This window comes from Heptranchias perlo, chromosome 5 (assembly GCF_035084215.1).
Source record: "Heptranchias perlo isolate sHepPer1 chromosome 5, sHepPer1.hap1, whole genome shotgun sequence".
Taxonomy (NCBI): Eukaryota; Metazoa; Chordata; class Chondrichthyes; order Hexanchiformes; family Hexanchidae; genus Heptranchias; species Heptranchias perlo.
Window position 1 is genome coordinate 127,962,815 of NC_090329.1, and position 13,493 is coordinate 127,976,307.

A 13,493-nucleotide genomic window follows, 5' to 3' on the forward strand; every position below is an offset into this window, starting at 1 on the left:
GGATATGGGCCAAGTGCAGGCAATTGGGACTAGCTTAGTGGTATAAACTGGGCGACATGGACATGTTGGGCCGAAGGGCCTGTTTCCATGTTGTAACTTCTATGATTCTATGATTAGTGTCTCAATCGGAAAGGCACGTGTTTGACCCTCCTGAATGGCTGCCATTTTTACAGCCCTGATGTCGAACTTCATAACGTCACGACGACAGAAATAAAATCCACGATCTACTTTATCCGGAATGGAATATCCGTGTAAAAAAGTATTATAATTACTCAAAAAAAAATAAACCATTCTATTGTACAGGGATTATCTGTGACCCCTTCTGTGACCTTCTCTCAAATATATTCAGACCGATATTCATTAGCTTCACTCCGTAATTCTGACCATGAAAATCATTTGTACAAACGAGCGAATGTAAAACCTTCCTGTCCTCTGCACTTTCTCCAGCTCTGCGGAGTTTTGTCGCAAAGGCCTAATTTTAAAAAAAAGTAATTAACAGAACCTCCTGGCATACTGGTACAGGAGCTGAGTCAGGTGAGGGGCAGCCTGACTGAACCCAGCATGGATCAACCAAACAGGTAGAGATAGGGGGAAGAATCTAATCGAGGGGGTACAGATGGTTTATATATAGAATAATGGATACCTGGGAGTGATTACAGACTGGAATCTAATCGAGGGGTTCAGATGGTTTATATATAGAATAATGGATACCTGGGAGTGATTACAGACTGGAATCTAATCGAGGGGTTCAGATAGTTTATATATAGAATAATGGACACCTGGGAGTGATTACAGACTGGAATCTAATCGAGGGGTTCAGATAGTTTATATATAGAATAATGGATACCTGGGAGTGATTATAGACTGGAATCTAATCGAGGGGTTCAGATGGTTTATATATAGAATAATGGATACCTGGGAGTGATTATAGACTGGAATCTAATCGAGGGGTTCAGATGGTTTATATATAGAATAATGGATACCTGGGAGTGATTACAGACTGGAATCTAATCGAGGGGTTCAGATGGTTTATATATAGAATAATGGATACCTGGGAGTGATTATAGACTGGAATCTAATCGAGGGGTTCAGATGGTTTATATATAGAATAATGGACACCTGGGAGTGATTATAGACTGGAATCTAATCGAGGGGTTCAGATGGTTATAAAGCACTGGAGGGAAGCCTGAGATGTTTGTAACTACTTGGGTACAGGGTACCAGATATATGGATATTGATGATGAGATAAATACCCTTCACTCTTGACAGCTGGAAGCTGCTTCTTCAGCTCTCCCTTGTCTTCGGCGCTCAACGTGCTGAAGCCATTCAGCTGGGTGGCGCTGTAGGCGGGCAGGAAGCCCAGCTCTGCCCTTTTGGCCACGAAACAGTCGGGATGGTACCAGCGGTCGATCATCCCCAGCTGCGGCTTCTCCGGGTCGATCATTTTCTTGGAGACACGGACGGTATCCTGCGTGGTGGAAACGCAACAGGATTTTTAAATGAATGCATACCGGGGGTTGAGGGGGGGTGGTGGTGAGGAGATCAGGGCCACTCAACGTTAATTCCCCGCTAAAGCACGTTCAAATGCCTGCTCCCTCCACCACCTTGGTGGCAGTGTGTAACATGCAGAATGCACTGCAGCAACTCGCCAAGGCTTCTTCGACAGCACCTCCCGAACCCACGACCTCTACCACCTAGAAGGACAAGAGCAGCAGGTACATGGGAACAACACCACCTGCATGTTCCGACTTGGGCAGATATCAGCAGTTCCTTCAACATCGCTGGGTCAAAATCCTGGAACTCCCTACCTAACAGCACTGTAAAACCTTAGATTCTCCCTAGAACAGACAAGGTTAAGGGGAGATTTGAAAGAGGTGTTCAAAATCACGAATGGTTTTGTCAGAGTAAATAAGGAGAGACTGTTCCCAGTGGTAGAAGGGTCGGTAACCAGAGGAGACAGATCGGCTCAGAGGAGACATGAGGAAACATTTCTTTTTTACACAGCGAGTGGTTATGATCTCGAATGCACGGCCTGAAAGGGTGGTGGAAGCAGATTCAATAGTAACTTTCAAAAGGGAATTAGATAAACACTTGAAGGGAAAAAGTTTATAGAGCTATGGGGAAAGAGCAGGGGAATGGGACTAAATGGATAGCTCTTTCAAACAGCCGACACATGCACGATGGGCCGAATGGCCTCCTCCTGTGCTGTACCTACTGTGATACTGTGGGAGCACCTTCAACACACGGACTGCAGCAGTTTAAGAAGACACCACCACCACCTTCTCAAGAGCAAATAGGGATAGACGATAAGTCCCGGCCTTGCCAGCGATGCCCACATCCCAAGAATTTTTTTTAAAGCAGCAGAATCTATGCCCATATTATTTAAATTAAAACACGGTCTCACCACCTTCTGTCTTGATCAGGCTGAAGCAATTCCAATACATCCAGCAGGAAACCATTAGCCCTTCCATCAGGACTCCACCTCACCCTGCAACCCCACCCCCGCTGGCTCACCCGCAAAATGCAAGGCAGAGTGTGGTAGTGAGCCGCAGTCTGTGGGGAGACATTGAGGGAAGCTGGGCTCAATCTAGCCCTCACCTCACCTCCATACAGACTCTAATCCAGGAGCGGGGGACCATGGCACCATGGCTGATATCGCCCCCCCCTCCCTGACCCATGGTCCCGTAGCACACCTGCCAATGCATTTGCCAACAGAGCCACCGAGACTCATGAATTACAGACAGTACAGGCCGCGCACAACTCATCCCACACTTCAAAGGTTTTTCTCCAAATTTATATCGATATTATATAGTACAAAACTTACATCTGCATACACTTTCTGCTTTACTCCCTGTTTTTCATCAACCTCCTTCCCCCCCATTATAAATTTCTATGTCCACATTTTGAATGGAATCTGCCTATGTAAACTTGTCATACGAACATATGATTTAAGATCAGGAGTAGGCCATTCGGCCCCTCGAGCCTGCTCTGCCATTTGATAAGATCATGTCTGATCTGATTGTGACCTCAACCCTACTTTCCCGTCTACCTACTATAACCTTTGACTCCCTGGTTAATCAGGAATCTATCTAAATCAGCCTTAAAAATATTTAGTGACCCTGCCTCCACCACTCTCTGGGGAAGGGAGTTCCACAGACTCACAACCCTCTGAGAAAAAAATTCTCCTCATCTCCGTCTTAAATGGGAGACCCCTTATTTTTAAACTCTGGCCCCTAGTTCTAGTCTCTCCCACAAGGTGAAACATCCTCTCAGCATCTACCCCTTCTAGTCCCCTCAGGATCTTCCATATTTCAATAAGATCACCTCTCATTCTTCTAAACTCCAGTGTATACAGGCCCAACTTGTCCAACCTTTCCTCATAAGATCAGCCCCTCATCCCAGGAATCAGTCGAGTGAACCTTCTCCAAAGCAATTATGTCCTTTCTTAAATAAGGAGACCAAAACTGCACACAGTATTCTAGATGTGGCCTCACCAATGCCCTGTACAACTGTAGCAAAACATCTCTACTTTTATATTCCATTCCCCTTGCAATAAATGACAACATTCCATTTGCAGAAATTCTGGCAGCAGTGGGATTCGAACCCACGCCCCCGCAGGAACTGGAGCCTAAATCCAGCACCTTAGACCGCTCGGCCATGCCACCACTGTAAATACACCCTTCCACCTTGCGGTGGCGACGCAGCACCTCAGCTGTGCATCTCCCGCCTCCTCAGCCTGTGCTGCACAGAATCTGCCATCCTCCAACCAACTCTACTTCTTTGCTTCTCAAACTGCCGCAAGTTTTGCTATTTAGCTACAGATATCAAATATAATTATTATTTAAAAATAAGGACAGAATATCTGAGTTTAAATGGGGATTAAATTATATCTGTGTGCCCTGGTCCAGTTATCCCCGGCTCCCTAACCCCTAGTTAGGCTTGACTTCCGAGGTCCAGAACAGGAGGACCAGAGGACACAGCCTGAGCTCGAAACGGGGGAGGGGTAAATTCAGAACTGATCTGTGGAAACATTAGTGAGTGAATGGTCAATCTGTGGAACAGGCTCCCTCAGGAGACGGGGGAACCAGTTAGTGATTCATTCAAATGCAAATTAAATAGATTTCTCTCTATAACATTTTGGGAAACAGCTTATGAGTAATTTGAGACATGACATATGGTGAGTGTGACAGGCTTGGGAGGAACAGAGGAGATGTACCTATGGTTTTTAATGCACTGCAACCAATGTACCACCCGGTCCCAGAGGGGAAAGGACAGTGTGTGACCCACTGTATCGCCCGGTCCCAGAGGGGAAAGGACAGTGTGTGACCCACTGTATCACCCGGTCCCAGAGGGGAAAGGACAGTGTGTGACCCACTGTATCACCCGGTCCCAGAGGGGAAAGGACAGTGTGTGACCCACTGTATCACCCGGTCCCAGAGGGGAAAGGACAGTGTGTGACCCACTGTATCACCCGGTCCCAGGGGGAAAGGACAGTGTGTGACCCACTGTATCACCCGGTCCCAGAGGGGAAAGGACAGTGTGTGACCCACTGTATCACCCGGTCCCAGAGGGGAAAGGACAGTGTGTGACCCACTGTATCACCCGGTCCCAGAGGGGAAAGGACAGTGTGTGACCCACTGTATCACCCGGTCCCAGAGGGGAAAGGACAGTGTGTGACCCACTGTATCACCCGGTCCCAGAGGGGAAAGGACAGTGTGTGACCCACTGTATCACCCGGTCCCAGAGGGGAAAGGACAGTGTGTGACCCACTGTATCACCCGGTCCCAGAGGGGAAAGGACAGTGTGTGACCCACTGTATCACCCGGTCCCAGAGGAGAAAGGACAGTGTGTGACCCACTGTATCACCCGGTCCCAGAGGGGAAAGGACAGTGTGTGACCCACTGTATTACCCGGTCCCAGAAGGGAAAGGACAGTGTGTGACCCACTGTATCACCCGGTCCCAGAGGGGAAAGGACAGTGTGTGACCCACTGTATCACCCGGTCCCAGAGGGGAAAGGACAGTGTGTGACCCACTGTATCACCCGGTCCCAGAGGGGAAAGGACAGTGTGTGACCAGCGAGAGAAAAACTCTGCGTATTACTTCAGCTCTTGTTGTATGGGCTCAGTAACTCCTCTCATCCAATTGATCAAAATCATCAACACCCTCTGTCTTGGCCTGGAACTGTGTGGGGAGACCAAGGGAAGGGTTCGGGGGTAAAAAGACTTCTAAAAAATTTGTTACAGGATTCCCAGGTGTTCAACTCTAACATCACAAATAAACTACTGTCCGACTGGGCTTCCTGTGTTTTTCTAACTAAGACCCAACTCCCAGACCGTGTTATTCTAAGACCCAACTCCCAGACCGTGTTATTCTAAGACCCAACTCCCAGACCGTGTTATTCTAAGACCCAACTCCCAGACCGTGTTATTCTAAGACCCAACTCCCAGACCGTGTTACTCTAAGACCCAACTCCCAGACCGTGTTATTCTAAGACCCAACTCCCAGACCGTGTTACTCTAAGACCCAACTCCCAGACCGTGTTATTCTAAGACCCAACTCCCAGACCGTGTTATTCTAAGACCCAACTCCCAGACCGTGTTATTCTAAGACCCAACTCCCAGACCGTGTTATTCTAAGACCCAACTCCCAGACCGTGTTACTCTAAGACCCAACTCCCAGACCGTGTTACTCTAAGACCCAACTCCCAGACCGTGTTACTCTAAGACCCAACTCCCAGACCGTGTTACTCTAAGACCCAACTCCCAGACCGTGTTACTCTAAGACCCAACTCCCAGACCGTGTTATTCTAAGACCCAACTCCCAGACCGTGTTACTCTAAGACCTAACTCCCAGACCGTGTTACTCTAAGACCCAACTCCCAGACCGTGTTACTCTAAGACCCAACTCCCAGACCGTGTTACTCTAAGACCCAACTCCCAGACCGTGTTACTCTAAGACCCAACTCCCAGACCGTGTTACTCTAAGACCCAACTCCCAGACCGTGTTATTCTAAGACCCAACTCCCAGACCGTGTTACTCTAAGACCCAACTCCCAGACCGTGTTACTCTAAGACCCAACTCCCAGACCGTGTTACTCTAAGACCCAACTCCCAGACCGTGTTATTCTAAGACCCAACTCCCAGACCGTGTTACTCTAAGACCCAACTCCCAGACCGTGTTATTCTAAGACCCAACTCCCAGACCGTGTTACTCTAAGACCCAACTCCCAGACCGTGTTATTCTAAGACCCAACTCCCAGACCGTGTTATTCTAAGACCCAACTCCCAGACCGTGTTATTCTAAGACCCAACTCCCAGACCGTGTTATTCTAAGACCCAACTCCCAGACCGTGTTACTCTAAGACCCAACTCCCAGACCGTGTTACTCTAAGACCCAACTCCCAGACCGTGTTACTCTAAGACCCAACTCCCAGACCGTGTTATTCTAAGACCCAACTCCCAGACCGTGTTACTCTAAGACCTAACTCCCAGACCGTGTTACTCTAAGACCCAACTCCCAGACCGTGTTATTCTAAGACCCAACTCCCAGACCGTGTTACTCTAAGACCCAACTCCCAGACCGTGTTACTCTAAGACCCAACTCCCAGACCGTGTTACTCTAAGACCCAACTCCCAGACCGTGTTATTCTAAGACCCAACTCCCAGACCGTGTTACTCTAAGACCCAACTCCCAGACCGTGTTATTCTAAGACCCAACTCCCAGACCGTGTTACTCTAAGACCCAACTCCCAGACCGTGTTATTCTAAGACCCAACTCCCAGACCGTGTTATTCTAAGACCCAACTCCCAGACCGTGTTATTCTAAGACCCAACTCCCAGACCGTGTTATTCTAAGACCCAACTCCCAGACCGTGTTACTCTAAGACCCAACTCCCAGACCGTGTTACTCTAAGACCCAACTCCCAGACCGTGTTACTCTAAGACCCAACTCCCAGACCGTGTTACTCTAAGACCCAACTCCCAGACCGTGTTACTCTAAGACCCAACTCCCAGACCGTGTTATTCTAAGACCCAACTCCCAGACCGTGTTACTCTAAGACCTAACTCCCAGACCGTGTTACTCTAAGACCCAACTCCCAGACCGTGTTATTCTAAGACCCAACTCCCAGACCGTGTTACTCTAAGACCCAACTCCCAGACCGTGTTACTCTAAGACCCAACTCCCAGACCGTGTTATTCTAAGACCCAACTCCCAGACCGTGTTATTCTAAGACCCAACTCCCAGACCGTGTTATTCTAAGACCCAACTCCCAGACCGTGTTATTCTAAGACCCAACTCCCAGACCGTGTTACTCTAAGACCCAACTCCCAGACCGTGTTACTCTAAGACCCAACTCCCAGACCGTGTTACTCTAAGACCCAACTCCCAGACCGTGTTACTCTCAGACCTAACTCCCAGGCCGTGTTATTCTAATCACTCATCGTTAGGACTAGCTTCTGTCCAATGTCTACTCACCTTTTCTATCTTTTTGCTGCAGCCTTTACAGGTGCTTCTGTTTGATTTGGCGTATTCCACTGCAAAGTCACTCAGGGTCTTCTCCCCTTTTCCATCGCCACCCTTCTCACCATCTTTTCCTGTGTGTTATTTTTTCAATTTAAAAAAAAACAGAACACGTTTTAAAAGGCGAACCAGACTGATAGTGGAATCCCAATATCTACATAATAGTGGGGAACTCGCCGCTGGATAAACGAGTCTCCAAATTTTGCCCTTACACATATTGCGGTACAGCCATAATCTAGGCCTTGTGTGCCCAAGCTTCTTGTCTGCTTAGAGACTAGGGAAGCTGGGATTGTTCTCCTTAGAGCAGAGAATCCAAGTTTGTTTGCTTGAGAAGGTTAAGGGAAGATTTAATAGAGGTGTTCAAAATTACGAGGGGCTTCGATAGAGTAGATGGGAGGGAAACTGTTTCCACTGGTAGGTGAGTCGGTAACCAGAGGATTTAAGATAATTGGCAAAAGAACCAAAGGCGAGGTGAGGAGAATTTTCTTTTACGCAGCGAGTTGTTACGATCCAAAATGCCCTGCCTGAAAGGGCGGTGGAAGCAGGTTCAATAGTAACTTTCAAAAAAAAAATTTGGATAAATACTTGAAAAGGAGAAATTTGCAGGGCTGTGGGGAAAGAGTGGGGGAATGGGACTAATTGGACAGCTCTTTCAAAGAGCCGGCACAGGCACGATGGGCCGAATGGCCTCCTTCGGTGCTGTATGATTCTACGTTTGGGTGCACGCAGTGGAGCCTGGTAGGGCCATGTATGGAGTTTAAGTGCGCCTTCCTATTGGCAACAGATCTCAATGTTCTAATTTAGGATTTACACACCAATGAGACAATCGCGCTGAGAACAGCCCTTTCCAAACGCCCAGGCCCACAACATTCAAACAGGACAAACCGACAAGTCGGGAAATATAAAGGTAGATCGACCTATGATCCCCGGGTCTACACGGCTCACAAGGCCGAGCCTCAGGCCAGGCACAGGAAGGAAGGACAACTACAACGTATAATGACAAACAACTTGAATCTTCCTCGAGCCTCGATGGTTTACATGAGACGGGATGGGATTGTGGTTGGCGAGCTGGAAACTGAGGTAACCTCTCGCCCAGGACTTTGTCCCATGAAAAACTGGATGGCTCAACCTTCATAAATCACTGGTTAGGCCTCAGCTGGAGTATTGTGTCCAATTCTGGGCACCACACTTTATGAAGGACATCAAGGCCTTTCAAAGGGGAATTGGATATATACCGGAAAAGGAAAAATTTGCAGGGCTATGGGGAAAGAGCAAGGGGAATGGGACTAATTGGACAGCTCTTTCAAAGAGCCGGTACAGGCACAATGGGCCGAATGGCCTCCTTCTGTACTCTATCGTTCTATGATTCGAGATAATAGGCGTTACACTACATTAAAAAATTCAGAGCAGCAAAGAGATTATTTTCTTCGGAAAAACTTATCCACGTTTAGTATAATTGAAACATCACAGAAACTGAGCGCGGTGTAAAAGGGGAGTTCGGTGTAAAAGGGGAGTCCGCGAGGGGAGGCCGGTGTAAAAGGGGAGTCCGCGAGGGGAGGCCGGTGTAAAAGGGGAGTCCGCGAGGGGAGGCCGGTGTAAAAGGGGAGTCCGCGAGGGGAGGCCGGTGTAAAAGGGGAGTCCGCGAGGGGAGGCCGGTGTAAAAGGGGAGTCCGCGAGGGGAGGCCGGTGTAAAAGGGGAGTCCGCGAGGGGCGGCCGGTGTAAAAGGGGAGTCCGCGAGGGGAGGCCGGTGTAAAAGGGGAGTCCGCGAGGGGCGCGCAGTGTAAAAGGGGAGTCCGCGAGGGGAGGCCGGTGTAAAAGGGGAGTCTGGGAGGGGAGTCCGCGAGGGGAGCGCGGTGTAAAAGGGGAGTCCGGAGGGGAGGCCGGTGTAAAAGGGGAGTCCGCGAGGGGAGGCCGGTGTAAAAGGGGAGTCCGCGAGGGGCGCGCGGTGTAAAAGGGGAGTCCGGAGGGGAGGCCGGTGTAAAAGGGGAGTCCGCGAGGGGAGGCCGGTGTAAAAGGGGAGTCCGCGAGGGGAGGCCGGTGTAAAAGGGGAGTCCGCGAGGGGAGGCCGGTGTAAAAGGGGAGTCCGCGAGGGGAGGCCGGTGTAAAAGGGGAGTCCGCGAGGGGCGCGCAGTGTAAAAGGGGAGTCCGCGAGGGGAGGCCGGTGTAAAAGGGGAGTCCGCGAGGGGCGCGCGGTGTAAAAGGGGAGTCCGCGAGGGGCGCGCGGTGTAAAAGGGGAGTCCGGAGGGGAGGCCGGTGTAAAAGGGGAGTCCGCGAGGGGAGGCCGGTGTAAAAGGGGAGTCCGGAGGGGAGGCCGGTGTAAAAGGGGAGTCCGCGAGGGGCGCGCGGTGTAAAAGGGGAGTCCGGAGGGGAGGCCGGTGTAAAAGGGGAGTCCGCGAGGGGAGGCCGGTGTAAAAGGGGAGTCCGCGAGGGGAGGCCGGTGTAAAAGGGGAGTCCGCGAGGGGCGCGCGGTGTAAAAGGGGAGTCTGGGAGGGGAGTCCGCGAGGGGAGCGCGGTGTAAAAGGGGAGTCCGGAGGGGAGCGCGGTGTAAAAGGGGAGTCCGGAGGGGAGGCCGGTGTAAAAGGAGAGTCCGAGAGGGGAGGCCGGTGTAAAAGGAGAGTCCGAGAGGGGAGCGCGGTGTAAAAGGGGAGTCCGCGAGGGGAGCGCGGCGTAAAAGGGGAGTCCGCGAGGGGAGCGCGGCGTAAAAGGGGAGTCCGCGAGGGGCGCGCGGTGTAAAAGGGGAGTCCGAGAGGGGAGCGCGGCGTAAAAGGAGAGTCCGAGAGGGGAGCGCGGTGTAAAAGGAGAGTCCGAGAGGGGAGCGCGGCGTAAAAGGAGAGTCCGAGAGGGGAGCGCGGCGTAAAAGGAGAGTCCGAGAGGGGAGCGCGGCGTAAAAGGAGAGTCCGAGAGGGGAGCGCGGCGTAAAAGGAGAGTCCGAGAGGGGAGCGCGGCGTAAAAGGAGAGTCCGAGAGGGGAGCGCGGCGTAAAAGGAGAGTCCGAGAGGGGAGCGCGGTGTAAAAGGAGAGTCCGAGAGGGGAGCGCGGTGTAAAAGGAGAGTCCGAGAGGGGAGCGCGGCGTAAAAGGAGAGTCCGAGAGGGGAGCGCGGCGTAAAAGGAGAGTCCGAGAGGGGAGCGCGGTGTAAAAGGAGAGTCCGAGAGGTGAATGCAGTGTAAAAGGAGAGTCCGAGAGGGGAGCGCGGTGTAAAAGGAGAGTCCGAGAGGGGAGCGCGGTGTAAAAGGAGAGTCCGAGAGGGGAGCGCGGCGTAAAAGGAGAGTCCGAGAGGTGAATGCAGTGTAAAAGGAGAGTCCGAGAGGGGAGCGCAGTGTAAAAGGAGAGTCCGAGAGGTGAATGCAGTGTAAAAGGAGAGTCCGAGAGGGGAGCGCGGCGTAAAAGGAGAGTCCGAGAGGTGAATGCAGTGTAAAAGGAGAGTCCGAGAGGGGAGCGCGGCGTAAAAGGAGAGTCCGAGAGGGGAGCGCGGCGTAAAAGGAGAGTCCGAGAGGGGAGCGCGGCGTAAAAGGAGAGTCCGAGAGGGGAGCGCGGCGTAAAAGGAGAGTCCGAGAGGGGAGGAGAGTCCGAGAGGTGAATGCAGTGTAAATCTAAGGCAAGTCATGGCAGAAGAGCTCGCACCTGTGATATGCTCCTCCTGCACTATGTGGGAAGTCACGGACACTACCAGTGTCCCTGGCAACCATGTGTGCAGGAAGTGTGTCCAGCTGCAGCTACTGGCAAACCACATTTCGGAGCTGCAGCTGCGGGTGGATTCACTGTGGAGCATCCGCGATGCTGAGACTATCGTGGATAGCACGTTCAGTGAGGTGGGCACACCGCAAGTGAAGATTACGCAGGCAGAACGGAAATGGGTGACCGCCCGGCAGAGTAAAAGGACGAGGCAGGTAGAGCAGGAGTCCCCTGGGGCCATCTCCCTCTCAAACAGATATACCGCTTTGGATACTGTTGGGGGAGATGGCTTATCAGGGGAAAGCAGCAAGAGCCAAGTTCGTGGCACCACGGGTGGCTCTGCTTCACAGGAGGGGAGGAAGAGGAGTGGCAGGGCTATAGTGATAGGGGATTCAATTGTAAGGGGAACAGATAGGTGTTTCTGCGGCCGCAAACATGACTCCAGGATGGTATGTCGCCTCCCTGGTGCTAGCATGTCACGGAGCGGCTGCAGGGAATTCTGGAGGGGGAGGGTGAACAGCCAGTCGTCGTGGTCCATATCAGTACCAACGACATAGGTTAAAAAAAGGGATGAGGTTCTGCAAGGTGAATTTAAGGAGTTAGGAGATAACTTAAAAAGCAGGACCTCAAAGGTAGTGATCTCAGGATTACGACCAGTGCCACGTGCTAGTGAGTATAGGAACAGGAGAATAGACCAGATGAATGCGTGGCTGCAGGGATGGTGCAGGAGGGAGGGATTTAGATTCCTGGGACATTGGGACCGGTTCTGGGGTAGATTGGACTTGTACAAGCGGGACGGGTTACTCCCGAGCAGGACTGGGACCAATGTCCTCGCGGGGGTGTTTGCTAGTGCTGTTGGGGAAGGTTTAAACCAGAATGGCAGGGGGATGGGAACCTGAGCAGGAAGACAGAGAAGGGGGAAACAAGGATAGAAACAAAAGACAGAAAGGGAAGAAGCAATAGTGGAAGGCAGAGAAAACAAGGGCGAAAAACAAATAGGGCCATAGTGCAAAATAAAACTAAGATGACTAGCAATCTTAAAAAGACAAGTCTAAAGGCATTGTGTCTTAATGCGCGGAGCATTCACAATAAGGTAGATGAATTAACAGCGCAGATAGATATTAACGGGTATGATATAGTTGCGATTATGGAGACATGGCTGCAGGGTGACCAAGGATGGGAACTGAACATCCAGAGGTATTCAATATTTAGGAAGGACAGGCAAAAAGGGAAAGGCGGTGGGGTAGCGTTGTTAGTAAAGGAGGAAATCAATGCAATAGTGAGGAAGGATATTGGCTCGGAAAATCACGATGTGGAATCTGTATGGGTGGAGCTAAGAAACACCAAGGGGCAGAAAACGTTGGTGGGGGTTGTCTATAGGCCCCCAAACAGTAGTGGAGATGTAGGGGAGGGCATGAAACAGGAAATTAGAGATGCATGCAAGAAGGGTACAACATGGGTGACTTTAATCTACATATAGATTGGTCAAACCAAATTAGCAATAATACTGTGTGGGAGGAATTCCTGGAGTGTGTACGTGATGGATTTCTCGACCAATACGTTGAGGAACCAACTAGAGAACAGGCGATCCGAGACTGGGTATTGTGCAATGAGAAAGGATTAATTAACAATCTTGTTGTGCGGGGTCCCTTAGGGAAGAGTGACCATAACATGATAGAATTCCTCATTAAGATGGAGAGTGAAGTAGTTCAATCCGAAATTAGGGTCCTGAATCTAAATAAAGGAAATTACGAAAGTATGATGTGTGAGTTGGCTATGATAGATTGGGGAACTTTACTGAAAGGGGATGACGGTGGATAGGCAATGGCTAATATTTAAAGAACGTGTGCAGGAATTACAACAATTATCCATTCCTGTCTGGCGCAAAAATAAAACAGGAAAGGTGGCTCAACCGTGGCTTACAAAAGAAATTAAGGATAGTATTAGATCCAAAGAGGAGACATATAAAATTGCCAGAAAAAGCAGCAAGCCTGAGGATTGGGAGCAGTTCAGAATTCAGCAAAGGAGGACAAAGAGATTGATTAAGAGGGGGAAAATTAGAATATGAGAGTAAACTAGCAGGGAACATAAAAACTGACTGTAAAAGCTTCTTATAAATATGTCAAGGGAAAAAGATTAGTGAAGACAAATGTCGGTCCCTTACAGTCAGAAATGGGGGAATTTATAATGGGGGACAAAGAAATAGCAGAACAATTAAACACATACTTTGGTTCAGTCTTCACAAAGGAGGACACAAATAACCTCCCAGAAATGTTAGGGAACCAAGGGTCTAGTGAG

At 50.3% G+C, this 13,493-nt stretch overlaps 1 protein-coding gene and 1 non-coding gene across 2 annotated transcripts in view; both read right to left on the bottom strand.

Annotated features, from left to right (window-relative positions):
* Positions 1 to 13,493, bottom strand: part of parp1 (poly (ADP-ribose) polymerase 1) — a 108,835-nt gene that overhangs the window by 76,775 nt on the left and 18,567 nt on the right. Inside the window, exons 3-4 of the mRNA XM_067985189.1 lie at positions 7,478 to 7,596; positions 1,254 to 1,468 (exon numbers count right to left, since the gene is read on the bottom strand). Of these exons, the coding sequence (XP_067841290.1) occupies positions 1,254 to 1,468; positions 7,478 to 7,596 (334 nt within the window). The remainder of the gene's footprint in view (positions 1 to 1,253; positions 1,469 to 7,477; positions 7,597 to 13,493) is intronic.
* On the bottom strand, positions 3,584 to 3,665 carry trnal-uag (transfer RNA leucine (anticodon UAG)). Its single transcript has one exon. It is a non-coding gene; the product is annotated as a tRNA-Leu (tRNA).